The 17,051-nt window shown below is 40.4% G+C and overlaps 1 protein-coding gene across 8 annotated transcripts in view; it reads right to left on the reverse strand.

The window, feature by feature from the left end:
* Positions 1–14,101, reverse strand: part of Fmnl2 (formin like 2) — a 283,661-nt gene extending 269,560 nt beyond the window's left edge. For 4 of the 8 annotated variants that reach the window (XM_046426925.2, XM_046426924.2, XM_058573499.1 and 1 more), the window contains exon 1: positions 13,521–14,100. In XM_046426925.2, the coding sequence (XP_046282881.1) occupies positions 13,521–13,637 (117 nt within the window). In that variant the 5' untranslated portion in view covers positions 13,638–14,100. Of the gene's footprint in view, positions 1–13,520 lie in introns of all 8 variants that reach the window. The other 4 variants (XM_058573498.1, XM_058573496.1, XM_058573497.1 and 1 more) reach the window with 2 other exon arrangements.
* Between the last annotated feature and the right edge of the window lie 2,950 nt (positions 14,102–17,051).

Here is a 17,051-nt window from a genome sequence, read left to right on the forward strand (position 1 = left end):
GAATGCCTTCAGAGGACAACTGTTACCAGAGAAAAAGAAAAAAGCCAATTTGATCACAAACAGTGGACAGTGACCTATTCATCCAGTTCTTATGTTATCTTTAATTTTTCAAAGCATATATAATTACTATTTGTTCTGGATTTATAACAACAAAATGAATACAGGCTGGAGAGATGTTGAATTTACCATCACAGGCATTTCACTTTCTTTTGAAACACTTTATATTTATTCTATTTATACTATACTTACAGCTTATGTTAATTTTGCATTTTTTTAATTGAAAGTCAAACAGTATATTAGGAATATGGTTTCCAAGTGAATGAGGCTCAGATTTTCAGCTCTGATATCCACTAGAAATGGGTCCCTTCCGGCAAGTTCATTCTCTAATCCTGGGCATCTCATGTAAGAAACAGGGATGGTATCTACCGTTCAAGTTCCTAAACTACTGTTCATATTTAAAGAAATGCACAAGCTGGGGATGTAGCTCAGTAGTCAAGTACCTGGTTAGCATATGCCAAATCCTGGGTTCCCAGAACCCCAGAACACACACAAAGAAACACACAGTAAGCAACCTCTATTATATTATCGCACATATGCATATATCAAATCCACATGCATTAAATCCTCACAAACCCACTAATACATGTTTAAAGATTCACTATGATACTAAGTCGTATAACTCTATAGGCAGGTGAGACTACATTAGCATTTCCCATCTATCACTCTCCAGTCACTGCTAATGATTTGAAAGTTCTGTGTATAGAATGGTCTAAATTTTTCTTTTATGGCTTCTCTTTTAGTCAAGCTCAAAAGCTCTCAAACTTTAACATGTGTAAGAATTTGTTTCAGTACACAATATGCATTCTGTACTTGTAAGTGCAACTTAAAGGATTTTAGAGGTAATCTTAACTATATATAACTTATTTTAATTTTAGAATCAAACACCTGTTTAATCTTTTTAAAGGAAAGATTAAAAAAAAAAAAAAAACATGAAAAGAATCTGAACAACAAATTAGCCGGAGCTAAAGCAATAAAGTAATTTATTTCTACTTTGCCTGCCCCGGGTCCATGTATGGCTTCAAGCAGATGAAATGGGCCAGTCTCAATACTGGCCTTCATATAGGGCACCACCCACAATTATCAGTAAATACCCCATTGCCAAAACAGATGCCTCATGGGTCTAGAACAGTGACACACCTGAAATGATCATTTGTTTTAAAATCATGTAAATTTAGGAAGAGGCAGAACTGTGACCTCACAAAGTCATTCACAATAAATGTCTCTGTTGGAGCAAAGGAACAGAATCCTGGTCTCTACTTTCAGACTTTCCCAAAGGCTTACAAGGTCTGAAGTCAAATGGGCTGCATCATCTACATGCTGTTTACTTTATTTGCTTCAGGGTTCGTGGAAGCCCCTTCAGAGCCAACAGGGAAAGAAACATCACACTTGGGCTCCTTCTGCTGCCTGGAGGCTCTGACCTGCTTTTCACACATGTGACCTTCTCATCCCTCCCATCTCACTGGAGATGAAAACACTTCATGATCTTCTATTTTATTGTCCTCCTAGCACTTTTCAGCATCTCAACAGTCCCCTGTGTATCTCTGGACCCCTTTCATGTCTGTCTTTCCGCACTGGCCCTGCTGGTTAAGCTGCAAATTAACTGAAGGCAGAACATGCATTTGCCATGGTTCAGAACTGCATCTAGCCAGTGCCTACAAACCTGCCTGGCCCACAGTAAGTGTTCAATAAATACCTTTGGACTGATTAAAGTATCACACTTTCTTGAGCAATAGCAAATAAGAAAATCCACACAAAGCAGAAGAAAAAGCTCAGCAGTGGCTGGGACTGAGTTGGACTCTTAGAAGCTGAGTCCCTACTTCCTGTTCCACAGAAACCTGTTTTGAACACTCAAAGTAGAGTGACACTTTCCTCCTGAACCCTTAGAGCTTTGCATATCTGCAACTATATTGATTATAAAAATCTCTGGGTGTTTTGTTGTTTGCTTTCCCAGCTACATTCTCAGACCCCTGAGATTAAAGTCAGATTTTTGCAACATATAAGACAAGCTGCACTCTATGGAATACAGACATAGTAGCTCTTGTATGGAATTAATGCATCTAGTCCACAAAGAATAAAAAAGCAACATTCAGAGACATCTCACAGTTAACTCAGAAAGCATACATGGTGTAGTGCAAAAGCAGTTTCTTTCATCAGCAAGGCTGGGTTTAAATCCTGACTCCATTGTTCGGTAGTGGCCGCTTCATCACTCAGAGTCCCACAGTCTCATTAGTGAAAGGAAGATACTACCGTCCTTCAAAGGTTGCTGGGAGCACCAGAGATGGTGCTTACGAAGTACCCACCTGGTGAGAAAGCTCCTATGCATTACCTTATTTGACAGCAGAATGCTCTCTTGAGTTTTAGAACAAACTGGATCAAAATTTTCACTGCCTTCTTACAGAACTTCAAGCCACAAACTCTCATGCCCTACATATCTCATTTCTCAAAAAAATTTAGACTTACAAATGAAAATTTGAAAGCACTTTGCAAACAGCAAAACACTAAAATGCCAAAACAAGGAATTCTTCTCAAACTTATTTTACTCCAAATTAAAAAAGAAAACATCATGATAGACATGTTTCTTTAAGAAAGCCCTTGTTACTATGTTATCTACTCACTTGATATCAGGACATTATGACAAACCTACCTGGCTAAATAACAGTGACAAACTACTGTTTTTCTTTCTATCTATCTTTCTTTGGTTCTGGGATGCTTACCCACTGAATTCCATCCCCAGCCCTATTTTTTGTTTTGTTTTGTTTTGTTGAGACAAGATCTCATTAAGTCACTTAGGCCTTTGCAAAGTTGCTGAGGCTGGCCTTGAACTTGTGATAGTCCTGCCTCAGCCTCTCAAATTGCTGAGATTACAGGCATGTGCCACCTCGTCCAGCAAACCACTGATTGTCTTTGGCCACTTCAATTGGCCTCCATTTCTCCTAAATCATTAAGTCTTCCATAAGGAGTCAAGTGGAGCATGATGCCAATTTGTTATCTCTGAACATTTAGTATTCAAGTCATATGGGCAAAACCAAGATAAGTAAGAATCTGTGACAAAAGTGTCATTTAGGCACAAAGGCAAGTTATGCACCAACCCAACGTGGTCAGTTAAATAGGTTTTCAAGCAGCTCCTTAAATTCCCAGGCCTTTCAGTGGGCAGTATTCTCTAAACAACAGTAATTACCTCCTGATATCTTCCCTTGGTCAAGCACTGTGCTGGAGAAGCAGCTGCCAGGGTCTAGAAGATGACCCTTGGCTTCCACAAGTCCACAATGTGAAGTGGCAGATAAAACAAAGATGTAAATAAATGATGGCTGAGAACATGAAGAGCAACCATAAAGCTACACACAAAAGCATCTTCTTATTTTACAGTCACACCTCACATGGATGATATTTAATCAACTACTTCATGAGTAAGAGAGCTAATCCACACTATAAAGAGATCAAAGTAGGGCAAGTTGGTTTTCCCATCTTCCTCCAGCTGCTGTGGACCTGTAAGGACACTTAGAAAAGGTTGTATTTCACAAGAGTCTTTAAAGCTAGATATAGTTTCAGTAAGCAGAGAAGTCTTTCTATCCAGGAAAATCACTGTGAGAAAAGATGTAAAGAAAGGAACATGCAGGCCTGTCCTGGGGACAGGGATAAAGGAATATCCAAGTAGGGTCCTGTAAAGAAACAGAAGAGCAGATGGCCCAACGTGGCTGCTTAGATGAGAAATCTGGGAAGGACACAGAAGTTACAGAGGAGTATAACGAAGGTAAATCACGGACAACAAACATGGTCCAAGAACCCTCGAATTAGATCAGATGACTCGGATGGGAAAACCGCACACAATGAAATTCATAATCATATGCCTTTTAATACTTCAAGAGTCATCAAGAAAGACAATGAAAGCAAAGGGGCAGGACATTGGCTTGAAAGGGAAAACACAAAACTTGTATCTATGAATGTGTAATTCCGAGGATGAATGACCAAAACTGCAAATGATCATTTTCAGTATGAAAAATCCCTCTCCATTCATGCTTTATTATAGAAACATAAACCAAAACATCCTCTTTTTAGTATCATGAAAAACAGGCATACGATTCACGCACATGAAAATACCACTAAGGTTATCAATGATGATATAACTAAAAGCAGCAATACTTCCTAAGCCATTAGGCCCACTTGAACTGAGGAAATAACTCAAAGGAAGTGGTGGAAACCTCATGGTTTGAGGCATTTAGAATCAGACCACAAGACACAATCCTGTGGCCTACTCTCCTCCACTTAAGTGCTACCACTAAGAAAAGAACTTCAGGTAAGCAACTGTGCCTAGGGAGGCAAGGAGACCAGTCTAACTAAATCTGAGGAATGGCTGGAAAGGTGAGGCTCTGATTCCTGATCTGAAGGCTGGTCACAAAAAAGTGCCCAGTCTAAAGACGATTTCTTCTGCTATCAGTTAAAGCAGAGGATTAGGCAACATCATTCTAAAGAAATAAACAAAAAGAATTTTTAAATTTCTCCATTACCAATAAAAAACAATCACAGAGCCAACCTTGTCACTTCTAGTAATTATTGGTGAGATTAAAAATAAATAAATAAAAATTTATATATATATATATGTGTGTGTGTGTGTGTGTGTGTGTGTGTGTGTGTGTGTATAATGTTAAAGAATTACTTCATTAAATGAGGACGGGAACCTGTTAAATTCACAGATGATCTGGAGACTTCTGAGTCAAACAAATACTTTCCAAAATGCCCCTCTGAGACTCAAAATGTTCTACTATGCAGCACAGGAAAGTGAGAGAGGCTGAACACTGGCATGCTGAAAAATTCCACAAACCCAGGAGGCCACAGGTTCTAAATGGTCTCTCCAAGTACACATCTGGATGCACTGAGGAGACAGCAACAGAAGGCCCAGGGAGTCACCAATTCAAGTTTATGGCATCCCAGTCCCAAGACCTTAGGACCAAACAGGCTTTCCAGGTTCACCAGGCAGAAAGTCCCTGGGAATAATAAACCCCAGTTAATTAATATACCTCACTGTGACCAAAAAGAGAAAATTTTCTCAGAAGTACCACAAAGTTGACCATATGGCGGAATGAAAGAACCAGAACTAAAACTACAAATCTATTCACCAATTTATTGCCTTTGCACTTTGGTTCCCCAGAACCCACAAGGACATTTGGCTGTTCGGATTCACTAGGCATGACATGCCGATCATGAGCGTTGTCCATGATGATCATGCTGTATTCAATTTCTTCTGCTATTGGTTACCATAATACTTCCTTTTATATCAAAAAAGAACATTCAATGAAGGTAGAAGAGATTCTTTCCAATCATTCTGACATTGTAACAAACAGTGATCTTCTTTACCTTTGCCACCAGAACAAACACCCATTATGATCCTTTAGTATTCCCATCCAAATCCATATTTTCTTTAGCCCTAATCTCAATTACTAAAAATTTTTATCTAGTCATAAATCACTTCACATGCATTTTGTTGGAGATATTTATTTAGATGAAAACAGACAATAACTGCTTCTATCCTCTCAGTTGCAAAAAAGCATGTACTGCTCTCAACAAAAGTTAAAGATTATGAATAAAAGGAATGTCTATTTGCTTATGTTATAATAAAGGAATAACTAGAGTATTGCATTGAGAAGAATCAGCTCATTCTTGACCTAGCATCCTATTTATCTTTCTATTCTCAAAGCTAATTGCTTATATAAGCATGCCAATTTGCCTTGATTATAGGATTCTTAATAAATGAATATTGTTTACATTTCACAAGTGTATTTGAATTTCACTCCAGGAAGCCAAGCTCATCAAGTCTTTGTAAGTGGTAAAACCAGAGATCAAAGCAAAAGGCCTACATTGAACCAACAAACAATTAAGCTTGAGAATAGAGGCCCAAACAAAAAATACAATAGATTTTTTGCTAGTTCTACCCCAATAGTACACCTCAGGGTAACTGCTCAATCTTATATCATAATACATAAAACTTCCAATGAAATTTCTCTTTTCAGTAATTTGATGGTCATTTCTTAAATAGTTCAATCTGTCTACTATTCAACAGGCTTTTCATTTTTTCTTCTATTTTTCTCATCTTGCTTCTTCTGTTTGAATCAAGTATCTTCAGTTTTCTTTAACTCTCCTATTCTTAATTGTACCTAATTTTTGTCTTTTTTTCTTTTCAGTATTGAAGGTTGAACCCAGAGGTCTTTAACACTGAGCAAAGTTCCCAGCTTTTTTTTTTTTTTTTTGAGACAGGATCTCTGTAAGAAGCCGACTTCCAACTTGTAATCCCCCTACCTCAATCTCTTTTTTTGGTACTGAACAGAGCAGCACTGAACCACTGAGCCACATCCTTATTACATTTTTATTTTTTTATTTTGAGATAGCTGCTGAGTCTGGCTTTGAAGTTGCAATCCTCCTGCCTCAGCCTCCCAAGCTCCTTAGATTACAGGTGTGCACTGTAATCTCATTTCTTAAACACCACCTTACCCTTAACACTCATCATCTTTTTCATGGTTTTAATTTGTATGCTTAGGGAAAACACTCCTCTAGCACAGTGGATCTCAACTGGGACTGTACATTCAAATCTCATAGAAAGCTTCTTAAACCCAATACCTAGGTCACACCCCTAATTCATCAGAATTTCTGCAAGTAAGATCCAGGCATCACTACTTTAAGAGGCTCCCCAGGTGATATCCATGCACAGCCAAGTTGAGAAAATACTGCTTTACCTTACAAATCTCTTCTTTATCCTACCTTAAATAAGGTGTTCTACCAAACTTCCATAAAAATAAAAAAAAAAAAAGAAAAAAAAAAAAAGAACAAGGAAAGGAAGTCAGGTTCCTGAGCAAATCCTGAATCAAGACTTGAGACCAGTGAGATTATTTTCAGGCACCATCAGTCACATTTTAGTGTCCTAGAACCAGTCACATGACCAAATATGTGAACAATGATGTCTTTCCCAAAGCCAACAAGTTTAAGATAAACCAGGCCATAGGTTCCATCCACCAGAGAGAAGTCAGTCAAGATGACTTTTGAAGATCTAAGGTCTAAGCTCCTTGAGGTTTTCAGCTTCTTGACAATGGATGACAGGGGCTCAAGAATGCAACAGACTTCTTCAGCAAAGAAAAGAGTGGACTAAGAGTAAACTATTTCTACAGGTGAAGTAGGGGTCACTAAGCCAATTACAGGCTAGATAAGAACACTGAAAATATTGGAGGATCACAGACACTAAAAAAAAATTGGTCCCAGAAACTGTACAACTCCTGATAAGGTGCCCACCTGTCAGCATTATTTAATGGCCATGTTTTTATTTTTTTAAGGGTGTGAAAATAATGTATTCCTCTGCATCAAATACCATTATACCACCAAGTAGGGACTAGCTATTTCCAAATTTAAGAATTCCCAGCTGTTCTACTCCACATCTGTGATTCACAGTCCGTGAGGCAGTTCTCCAGCTACCAGTTCTTTCATGGACATTACTTCCAAAACATATCAGTTGGAACTGCATAGTCCTTGGCTTTATCTTAAAAGTCAGGGTTCTGGAGAAGAGAACAGGGTGACTGGGGAGGGAAAAGATGATCTCCCCACAGCATGGACAGAATTTCAAAGGGAAGACCAGGGATGAGTTATCTCTGTCCCCAGTGTTCAAGTAGGTAAAAGCTAAGATGGTGCATAAATTCTCTCTATAGGAACGGACCTCCTGTCATTAGGAAGGGAATGTTTCCATAAAAAGCCACTCTATAACAGGGCCTCTGTCAAGTAGCTGTATAGCCTGTAATTCACCTTTCCTCCTAAGTTCTTGTTTCTGAAAGCATTCCACGTACCAGTACCCTCCTGCAAAGGAGAGACGGTCATCTAATCAGTGCTTCTTGTGTTCACAACCTTTTTGACATCTATGACATCTTAAATATGAGACCCAGGGAGCCACCTCACCTTGTCCTTATCCCCCAAGTCCTGAGTATGAACACAAGAGCACAGTTCCTTAAGATCAAGTCCTTCAGGCAACAGTTCTTGTAAAAACAAATGAATTCCTAAAACAAACATGAGCCTACACTCACTTATTTTTTCTTTGTGCCCAAGAGAGACCTACACAAAAAGCTTCCCCACTCTCAGGTGCTACAGTTCCATGTCCACACCTACAGCTGCTGCCTTACCTCTGGCAGGGAGCAGCTTTCAAGCTGATAATGCACTTGCTGTATCTTGGGGTGGGAAGTGCCTTCTTGTCACCAGCATTTTTTACACAGCTCAAAACAACTCAAACAAAGGACTTACTATTAATTTTTTTGACAACTCTAAATGTTAACTATTTCTCCTTATGCCAATGTGGTTTTTGGTCACTGACCTTAGGGATTCTACTCTCTAGATCATGCGGAACATAGCTGCACACGTCCACATAAAAGGGCAACAGAACGCCAAGTCAGCTGAAGGATCACAAGTGTTATTGTGTTCTACAAATTCTACACTTCCAAGTGCTATGATTTCTGTCAGCTCACAGCTATCCTAACAGTTGTGCTAAATTTAATTCCTATTCACAAGTAAAGAAAGCCAAAAACCAGGGAAAGAGTTCAGCTTGCTAAAACTGGTACAGATGATTCTAGAAACTAGGTCTCCTGCTTCCCAGACCAATGCTCTTTGCTAAATGAGAACTCACAGGTAAAAGTAATTCTTATCCCATGAGAATTTAAGAGCATGCATATCTTTTCCCCCCAAATTTCATCAGCTTACCTTGCTGCCATCTTTCATTGGAGCCATATATCTGCATCAGAGAATACCCTTTGATCAATCAACTGCTTAGATACCCAAATATATTTTCAGTTTTTATTGGTTTATTAGAAGGAAAAATGCATGCTGCTGATGATGATATGTGTAATAACTGCAAGCATCTATTCACAGCTCAAGGAGTTAACTGCCCAGGGTGAAACTGTAATAGTTCAAAATGACAACACTCTGCCCCCTTCCACACTCTCTTTCCCTCACAACAGGGGAAAGGATGTGAAAAAACAAATCAACAGCATGTGATGGCCTCACTACATTCCCACAGATCCATCTGCTCAACAGATCTCAGGGCAAATACTCTCCTTGGAAGTAGTAGAAAGAGAAGGACACTTTGCAACGGGAAACAAACTTGGGTGTTACAACTTGACCTTCCTTGTCCCTTTCATAGGTAACTACATTTGAAGGGTACACATTCCAATAACAGGTTTTCTCTTCCCTCTGGTTTGCAAAACCTAAGCTTTCTAGCCAAGGTGTTTCAAACCTGCCTTGAAAAGAAAAACTTTGAAACACATCCATTTTCACGCCTGAAAATAGAAGAGTATAGCACAGATGGCCAAAAGGGCCAACATCTAAAGAGAAACATTAGTGCACCTTACTTTTGGTCACTTCTGAGAAATTTCTGCCAGTGTTATATATTCTGAAACTTGCATTTACCAGATTTTAAAACTTTTTTACTGCTAGTCCCAGGCCCTTTTATTTATTTATTTGCAAATATAGGTTTAAGAAAGCATAATGTAATGAGAAAGCCTGGAGAAAGAGAAAGAGATCCAAATCTGGGTTAAAATTCCAGACTGGTTATTTAATAACTATATGACTTGGGGCAATTTAGGCAATTGTCTTTAGGCATCTATAATATTGCTGATGATTGGAGTTTCTGTGGATTATACAAGAACAGGTGAGCACAGGGTAATATCATAGGCATTCAGAAAGTATTCCTATTCCTTCCTAATGCAAAGTGAGTGTTCAATCTCAAGATAAACTGAAAAGGAAATTAAATCAAATTAATCAGATATCAAAGCAGTTCTCAATATCAAACATAGCATTGCCCTAAAACATTACTTTCTAATCTTTTCATATCTGATATTATAAAGATATACAGCAACTAAAACATAGGACTTAAAATGATCCCTTTCTCTGAAGTTCAAAGAAACAATCCTTAGGACAGTTCTTTGACAAAGGAATTGGAGGACTTATATTTTATGTTGTAAACTGACTGCAAGTCAAAAATCAGTGAACAGTGTCATGATGGAGTGTCTAATGTAAAAAAAAAAAGGTATTCCTGGATAAAGATCGTCAGTTTTTCGTGACATGCACTAAGAATCACCTTAACAACATCAACTTTGAAAATAGAGAAGGATGGATTTGTGTGTGTGAGAGCCCAACAATTAGACAATGTTTAAGAAATATAATGGAGACCCACATGGATATTTAATCATAAATGTGTGATACTCAAAAAAAAAAAAATACAGTCCAAAGTTACCTACAAAATATATCCCCTAAAAGAACAAAGATGAAAGTAAATAACTGAACTCATAATTTGAAACATTTCCATTGAAAAGTGTAACAAACACTGAACATGTATGGCAGTAGTGTATATATGCATGCAAAGGTATATCACTTTACAGGTGTACCTGAAAGGGAGGTACAAAGATGCAAATGGTTAAATACATACATTGAGTAATATTTTATCTTAAATATAAGTTTTTCAACTATTATAATAATGCTGAACATAAGCTTAGGGGGGGAGATTCTCTTTAGGAGGATTAAACTTCTAAGATGTAGATCCACTTTTTACTAGTAATTATTCACAAAAAGTTTTTTTTTTTAAAGAGAATTTTTTTTAATATTTATTTTTTAGTTTTCAGTGGACACAAAATTTTGATTTTTATGTGGTGCTGAGGATGGAACCCAGCGCCCCGCGCATGCCAGGCGACCTCGCTACCGCTTAAGCCACATCCCCAGCCCAAGTTTACCCCTCTATTGATCTTAATTCAGTCTTTTGCCTTGTCATCTCTTCTTTCCATTCATATGCACTAATTTTTTGGATGTGTACAATTCAACCTATGCAAACTGATGATGGGAGGGGTTATAGTCATTGAGTAAGTTTGGACTCTTAGAGAGTTCCTGCAAAGAAATAAGATGAGCCACTGTCAAGATAATTTAACTTAAAAAAAAAAAAAAACTGTCATTTTAAGTTTTATTTACTTTTCCCCAAGGGTTTAAATACTATAGAGCTACAGGTTGGGAAGAACTATTTCCCTAACCCAAAAGGGCTCGTTAATACTGAAGTAAATCAAACTAACAAAGAGATGCTTGTACACTTTTCTATACAGTATTACCTCTAGTTTCCCTCCCACAACCCATACATGATCTGTATAAGAAATAAAACTGATGTTATTAACACCAACATAACTCCTGTTGTCTAAGGATAGAGAATTCCTCCACATATTATATGCTTTACAATCTGCCATCTAAAACTTCTCCTTCAATCTTGATCTCCAGACTCAAATGCTTTCAACTGATTTTTCAAGCAATTCAAAAGAGAAAAGCAAAGTTAAGAACACAGTATATACAACTTCAGAGAAAAAAAAAAAGACAAGAAATATCATCTACACATGGCACTAGATAATTTGGGAGTGTTTTCTTTGATTCTGCTCATAGATTTTCCCAAGAGGAAATGGAACTCAGTTGGAAGAGTACAAATGTGTCCCTAACAGGGTCCCCAAGCTGAGAAAGTTGTGTGTTCAAAAAAGTTCAGCCTGGTATTTTTGGATTTTGTTTTTTGTTTGAGAGGCTCAAAATATTGTAAACAACTTTAAAAAGAACTGCATCCAGTAACTGTGAGAGACATAGCAGAATAAAAGCAACCATAATAATCAACAATGGCCCCATGGAGCTTGTGACGTACAATCATAAAAGTCTACATATTAACTTTGTGACTGCTAGACTTAACAGGAAAACAAATCCACCATGTTAATGAAGGGACATTATTTTTCTAAAGATTAATTCATACCATGTGTTATTAATCAACAGGGTAACTGAAAACTCATGCAAAAAAATGCTATTCCAGTTGAGCAGAACTTAATTGCATTATTGTTATTATGGCTGCTGCACTGGTTTCCCTGTGTCACTGGCTCCTCGGCTCCACGTACTCATACACAGCACCACAGTATGGAGGGGAAAAGCAAGGAGTTAAAATCACGTCTTGTAGGAACGGTTTGAAGAAAAATGTTTGTCTCTGGAAAGACGGGTCAAGTATGTACCCAGGCTGCCTTGAGAAGTAATTAAGCCTAGGCTGTTTCGTTTCAGAGTGTCCCATCTTGCACAACGTGGAAGCAGCTGTGGGAGATCACAGGCGTTGCAAAGTAAGACAGGCAACATCATCTAGCTCCTCCACTGAAACACCAGTTTCCAGGTGGCCTGAAAAAGCTCATAGCCTCTGCTATCCCAGCAAGCACAAAGCTAACCTGCCATCCCCATGCCAAACAAGAACCTTTTCAAGTCCGGAAGAAATGGAATTTAAATGTCCCAGCCACCGTTCAAAACATCTGAAAACTGGTTTTTGATCTGGGACTCCAGTCACTCCCCAAAACTGTTAGGCTACATGCCTCAAAACCTGCAGGTAGTCACAGACGTTGACTGCCCAAATTACAAGTTCCTCTTGCTGCCTAATGTTGTCAGGTTTGGGGATAACCAGTTAGGAAAAGGGAAGTGTACAAGTGTGAGGAATAGGAATGCGTCCCGTCTTGCTCGTTTCCTTCCCAACATCCCTTAAAAAGAGGCTGAGCACTAAAACTGTTGGTCTGGGGACCAACTACATCTCAGACCCTGGCTGAGCAAGGGAAAAGTCACCACTCCCGCTAGAACTCACAGTAGGATAGTCTCTGACTGGGAAGGGCCCAGAAACTTAGTCCCAGTAGAAAAGAAGAAAGAAGGGAATTTTCAGAGTCTTGGATATAAGAAGCTGGGAGAAGAGGGGCGGGGGTCGCCCGTGTAGTCATAACAGCTCTCAAAATGCCGCTGCAAAATTGCACATTTTTTATGTGATTTAAGACTAAAGAGAACACACTGAGATTCTCCCCCGCCTGGGCTTCAGATGCCGCCTCCCCGCTTAGGGACCTGGGCATCCCACTGCTGCAGGTCTCCTCCTCTTTCCCTTTCGGGGGAGCTACAGCTCTGCCAAACCACAACGTCCGCCCTCCAAGTTCGCCTTCGCTAACCGCCCGACTCAGCGCCTGCGGCCAGCCACCTGCGCCCATCTGCCAGGGACCCCACAGGCCCAGGGTTGGGCTCCCGAAGTGTAGTTTGCATGGGGCTCAAGGTTTACGGGGTTTTTGTTTTTAAAACAAAAAGCCTTAGCGGCTCATCGCCCCCTCCTCCCGGGCCCGCGCCACCTTCCCTCCCCACACTCGCAGTACCACCCCAACACACGCGTTGCGAGGTGCCTCTCCCGCCAGACAATGGGTTCGGGGCTGGCCCGGCAGCCCGCTCCGAGCCCCTATCCCCATCCCGGCACCACAAGAGGTCTGAACGTGAGGTACTCGAGGGGGAGGGAGGCAAGAAGCAAGGCGGGGAAACCACAATGGAGAAGGTGAAAGCCTCCCCCTTGGGACAGGAGGCTTGCACCCCGCGCGGAGCGAAGGGGAGGGGGCGGAGGTCCCCGCGCCCCGCAGCCGACGCGCACTCACCAGCACGATGGCAAATCGCTCCTCCAGTTCACCTGGCTCGGGCATCGGCAGCTTCAAAGGCACGTTGTGCGCTCTGAAATCGGTCTGCTGAGAATCCATGCTCCCTGCGTTGCCCATGTCGGCTGCGCGTTGGAGTCAGGGGTTGCTCCGGGCCCCTCGCTCCCGTGTCGGAAATCACAACAGCTCCCGGCGGTCGACTCTCGCCCGCTGGCGGACCTGCCTTGCTCCCCGCCCTCCGCCGCGCCCCGGAGACTGTGCAGCGCACGCCTCTCCTAGCAGCGCTCCAAGCCCAGCCGCCCCCCGGCCTCCCTCATGCTCTCCGCCGCCCCAGCGCGGCCCCGGCCTCTTTTCCACAGGAGGGGTCGTCAGGGCGCCGGGCGCCTATGTGCATGTTGCTCCGCTAGCACACCGCCCCCTGCCAGCGATCGCGGTCAGCGGGCGCGTGCTCCCTCCTACTCGATCTCCCGCCGGGGCCGCGGCCGCAGCTGACACTTCCAGACCCCAGCCGGCCACCCCAAAGCACGTTCAACGAACACCTCAGGCAGACAAATGCGGCTCCGCTCTCGCCGACACAATGCCCCCTCTCGCCGGCCCCCGCCCCCGGCCCAGCTCCGCCCACCGGCCCCGCAGACTGCCGGGACAAGTAGTTTCTGCCCTAACTGTCCGGACGCAGAAAACACGCCCGCTCTGAAGGGCCGCGCGGGGTTGGGACTGTTCGAAGCAAAAGCAAGCTAGACGCCTCTGGAGATGGTTTATGTCACTCTTGATCTCCCACACCCCAACAGTAGAAATTAATACCTCCGGCACCTCGTGTCTGACCCTTAGGCACGTTTGACAAGTGGATGAATGAATCCAGTCAATGGGTGAATGCAGGCATTCTGATTTAAATTCAGAAGATCTTTACTATTGGAAAGCATATAGTTGAAGAAGGGACTTCTAAAGTATTGCCCACGTTATTTAATAAACTGGGAGTGGGACCATGGGTGCCTTTGTGTTCTTTTTTTCTTCATATATGCCGTTATATGTTCTTTAATGTGACTGAAATGTTATAAACAGAATATATATCATTTATGATATATGTAGTTAGATCCTAGGAATTGAGTAAGAAAGACTCAATTCTACTGAAAAAAAAAAAAAAAAAAAAAACCAAGCACTCATAGCTGGGTGCTGTGGCGCACTCCTGTAATCCCAGCGACTCAGTAGGCTGAGACAGAAAAATCGCCAGTCTCAACAACTTAAAGATACCCTGTCTAAAAAATAAAATGAATATATAAAAGTGTCTGGGAATGTAGCTCAGTAGTAGAGTACCCCTAGTACCTCAAAAAAATAATAATAAAACTCACCTGTCAAACACCTATTATGCTCTGTATGAGTTACTCTTTTCCATGGGGGGGGGGGGGGAGAGAGTGTTGCCCATAGTCTGCAATGCCTCCCAGTCTAGTAAAGAAAAAAATTTATACAAATAACCATATTTTCTATGAGATTAATAGAATGACAGTATCTTGGGAGGTAACTCTTATTCCTCCAAATCAGTCTTGTGCCAGGTATTTTCAGAAAAGTCTGGGCCCAAGCCTGTCCTCTAGGGTGTGTTTCAGAGGATTACTACCCATTGTGAACCCTTGGAAACAGAAACAACCTTACCAGGTACCCGTGTAGTAGATTTCAAGGGCCTCCACCTGATTTACTTGTGGCAGAATTCCTGCATTTAGTTCTTTCATAGGGTAAGGTGGTGTTTCGTTAACCTTGTTTATTAGACTCACTTAGGGGAGCTTTTTGTTAAAACTACACACACCTTGGTCCCTGCATATATACCAGAATCTCCCTAAGCAGGAGCAAGTATATTTTTAACAGGGTCACTCTAGTAATTCTGATGTGCATTTGTCATTGTTATTCTCATGATTAGGAGGAAGTACATCTAGATGAGGTAATTACCACAATTCAGTCACCAAGGACCACATTTCATTTGGCTTTATAAACTCCAAGATAGATTGAGCATAGTAGATGCTCAATGACTTGTTGAAGTAACAGGAGGCTTTCACCAAAAATGTAGAGAGCAGATACCCACAAATATATTGCATATGTATCCTAATAAATAAACCACTTCTAGACTGTTTTAAAAGGGGAGAGACTATAAAATTCTGAATAAATGCAATCTGTATTTCTAAAGTGAGACTCTATCAAAGTTAGTGACAGCTGCCACTGATCTAAGAGTAAACAGATACAGATACACCAAACTAATGAAAATGAGTGAGAAAGAAAGCAGCTAGCTAGATCAGGTGAGACATTTTTAATCCAAGAATGTATTAATTTTACTGTAATAATTGGGTCTCAATGACTCAGAAAATAAGTCCACCAAGAGAATTGCTGTCTGGGCATAAAGTCTGAAATTCTTTTCTGTAGTCAAGAAAGCCTTTTTATTACATTTATGGCTCCCTCTGGTCATATTTCTGCCAGTAACCAAGACCTTTTTCTCCCCTTCAGTCTTATCACATCTAATTTCTCTTATAATCTCACACTTTGAGAGAAGCCAAGGACAAAGTGTGCAAACTCATGAACCAAAAGTACTTTTTGGCCATTTCAAGTTTTGCCTTCTCTAATATTTGATTGTTATTTGTAACTATTATTAAAAGTAGAAATAAACATTCCATAGGATTGTGAAATTCTTGAGGGAATTAATCAACGTATCAGGAAAATTTTTGTTTTGGTGTGAGCACAATGACAAAGAAAGGAGAAGACATTTCTATTACTTAGACAGTAGCACTTGTCATCCCCACAAAATTAAAGTCAGGCAATCATTTTAAACTACATATGCCATTTTCTGACCACTAATATATATGATTTATTATGGCCAATGTTGTAAAATATGGAAAAAAGAAATTGTCTTTTGAAACTGTCTATTCAGAGTTGGAGATGTGATAGTTGATAGAGTTCTTGCCTAGAGGAGACAAAGCCTTAGGTTCGATTCCCAGCACCACCAAGAAAAAAACAAAAATCTACTCGACTGAAATGTTAGAACATTCCAAGCATCAAGAATTTGGAAGCTATGCCAGGGATGGCTTGGTCAGGGATACCCCAAAACGATTGTGATTGCTTTCAAAGATACTCTTTCATCTTTTGTAACAAATACTCCTACAAGATTAGCATTTGAGGGATTGAAACTGTTTTATGGGTATTTCCTCAAGTTTTAAGCATAAGGAACAGCTTTGTAGATAGGTTTACTTATTATCCTAAAAAGGGAGTAATAAAACCCTAAAATTCTCCTGGTTTGTGTAGTTATGTAGAAATGAGGTAATTGATGTGATAAACACAACCACTGATAGTCTTGGATCAAAACTGTGAAATAGTAGTATCCAAAATTGTAGCAGGATTGTTACTGACCAATATATATCTGCAAAAGTTTCATGATTCACCTATTCATCTACTTTCATTTGAAAAGTAGTTATTGAGCACTAATCAAGAGATACTGCTCTCAATTTTAAACAATGTTTAAACCCGACTTTTTCAATTTTTGCTTCAGATAGCCTTCTTCAA

Source organism: Marmota monax, unplaced genomic scaffold, assembly GCF_021218885.2.
Source record: "Marmota monax isolate L192 unplaced genomic scaffold, Marmota_monax_Labrador192_F-V1.1 WCK01_AAM20220418_F8-fsc00048, whole genome shotgun sequence".
Classification (NCBI taxonomy): Eukaryota; Metazoa; Chordata; class Mammalia; order Rodentia; family Sciuridae; genus Marmota; species Marmota monax.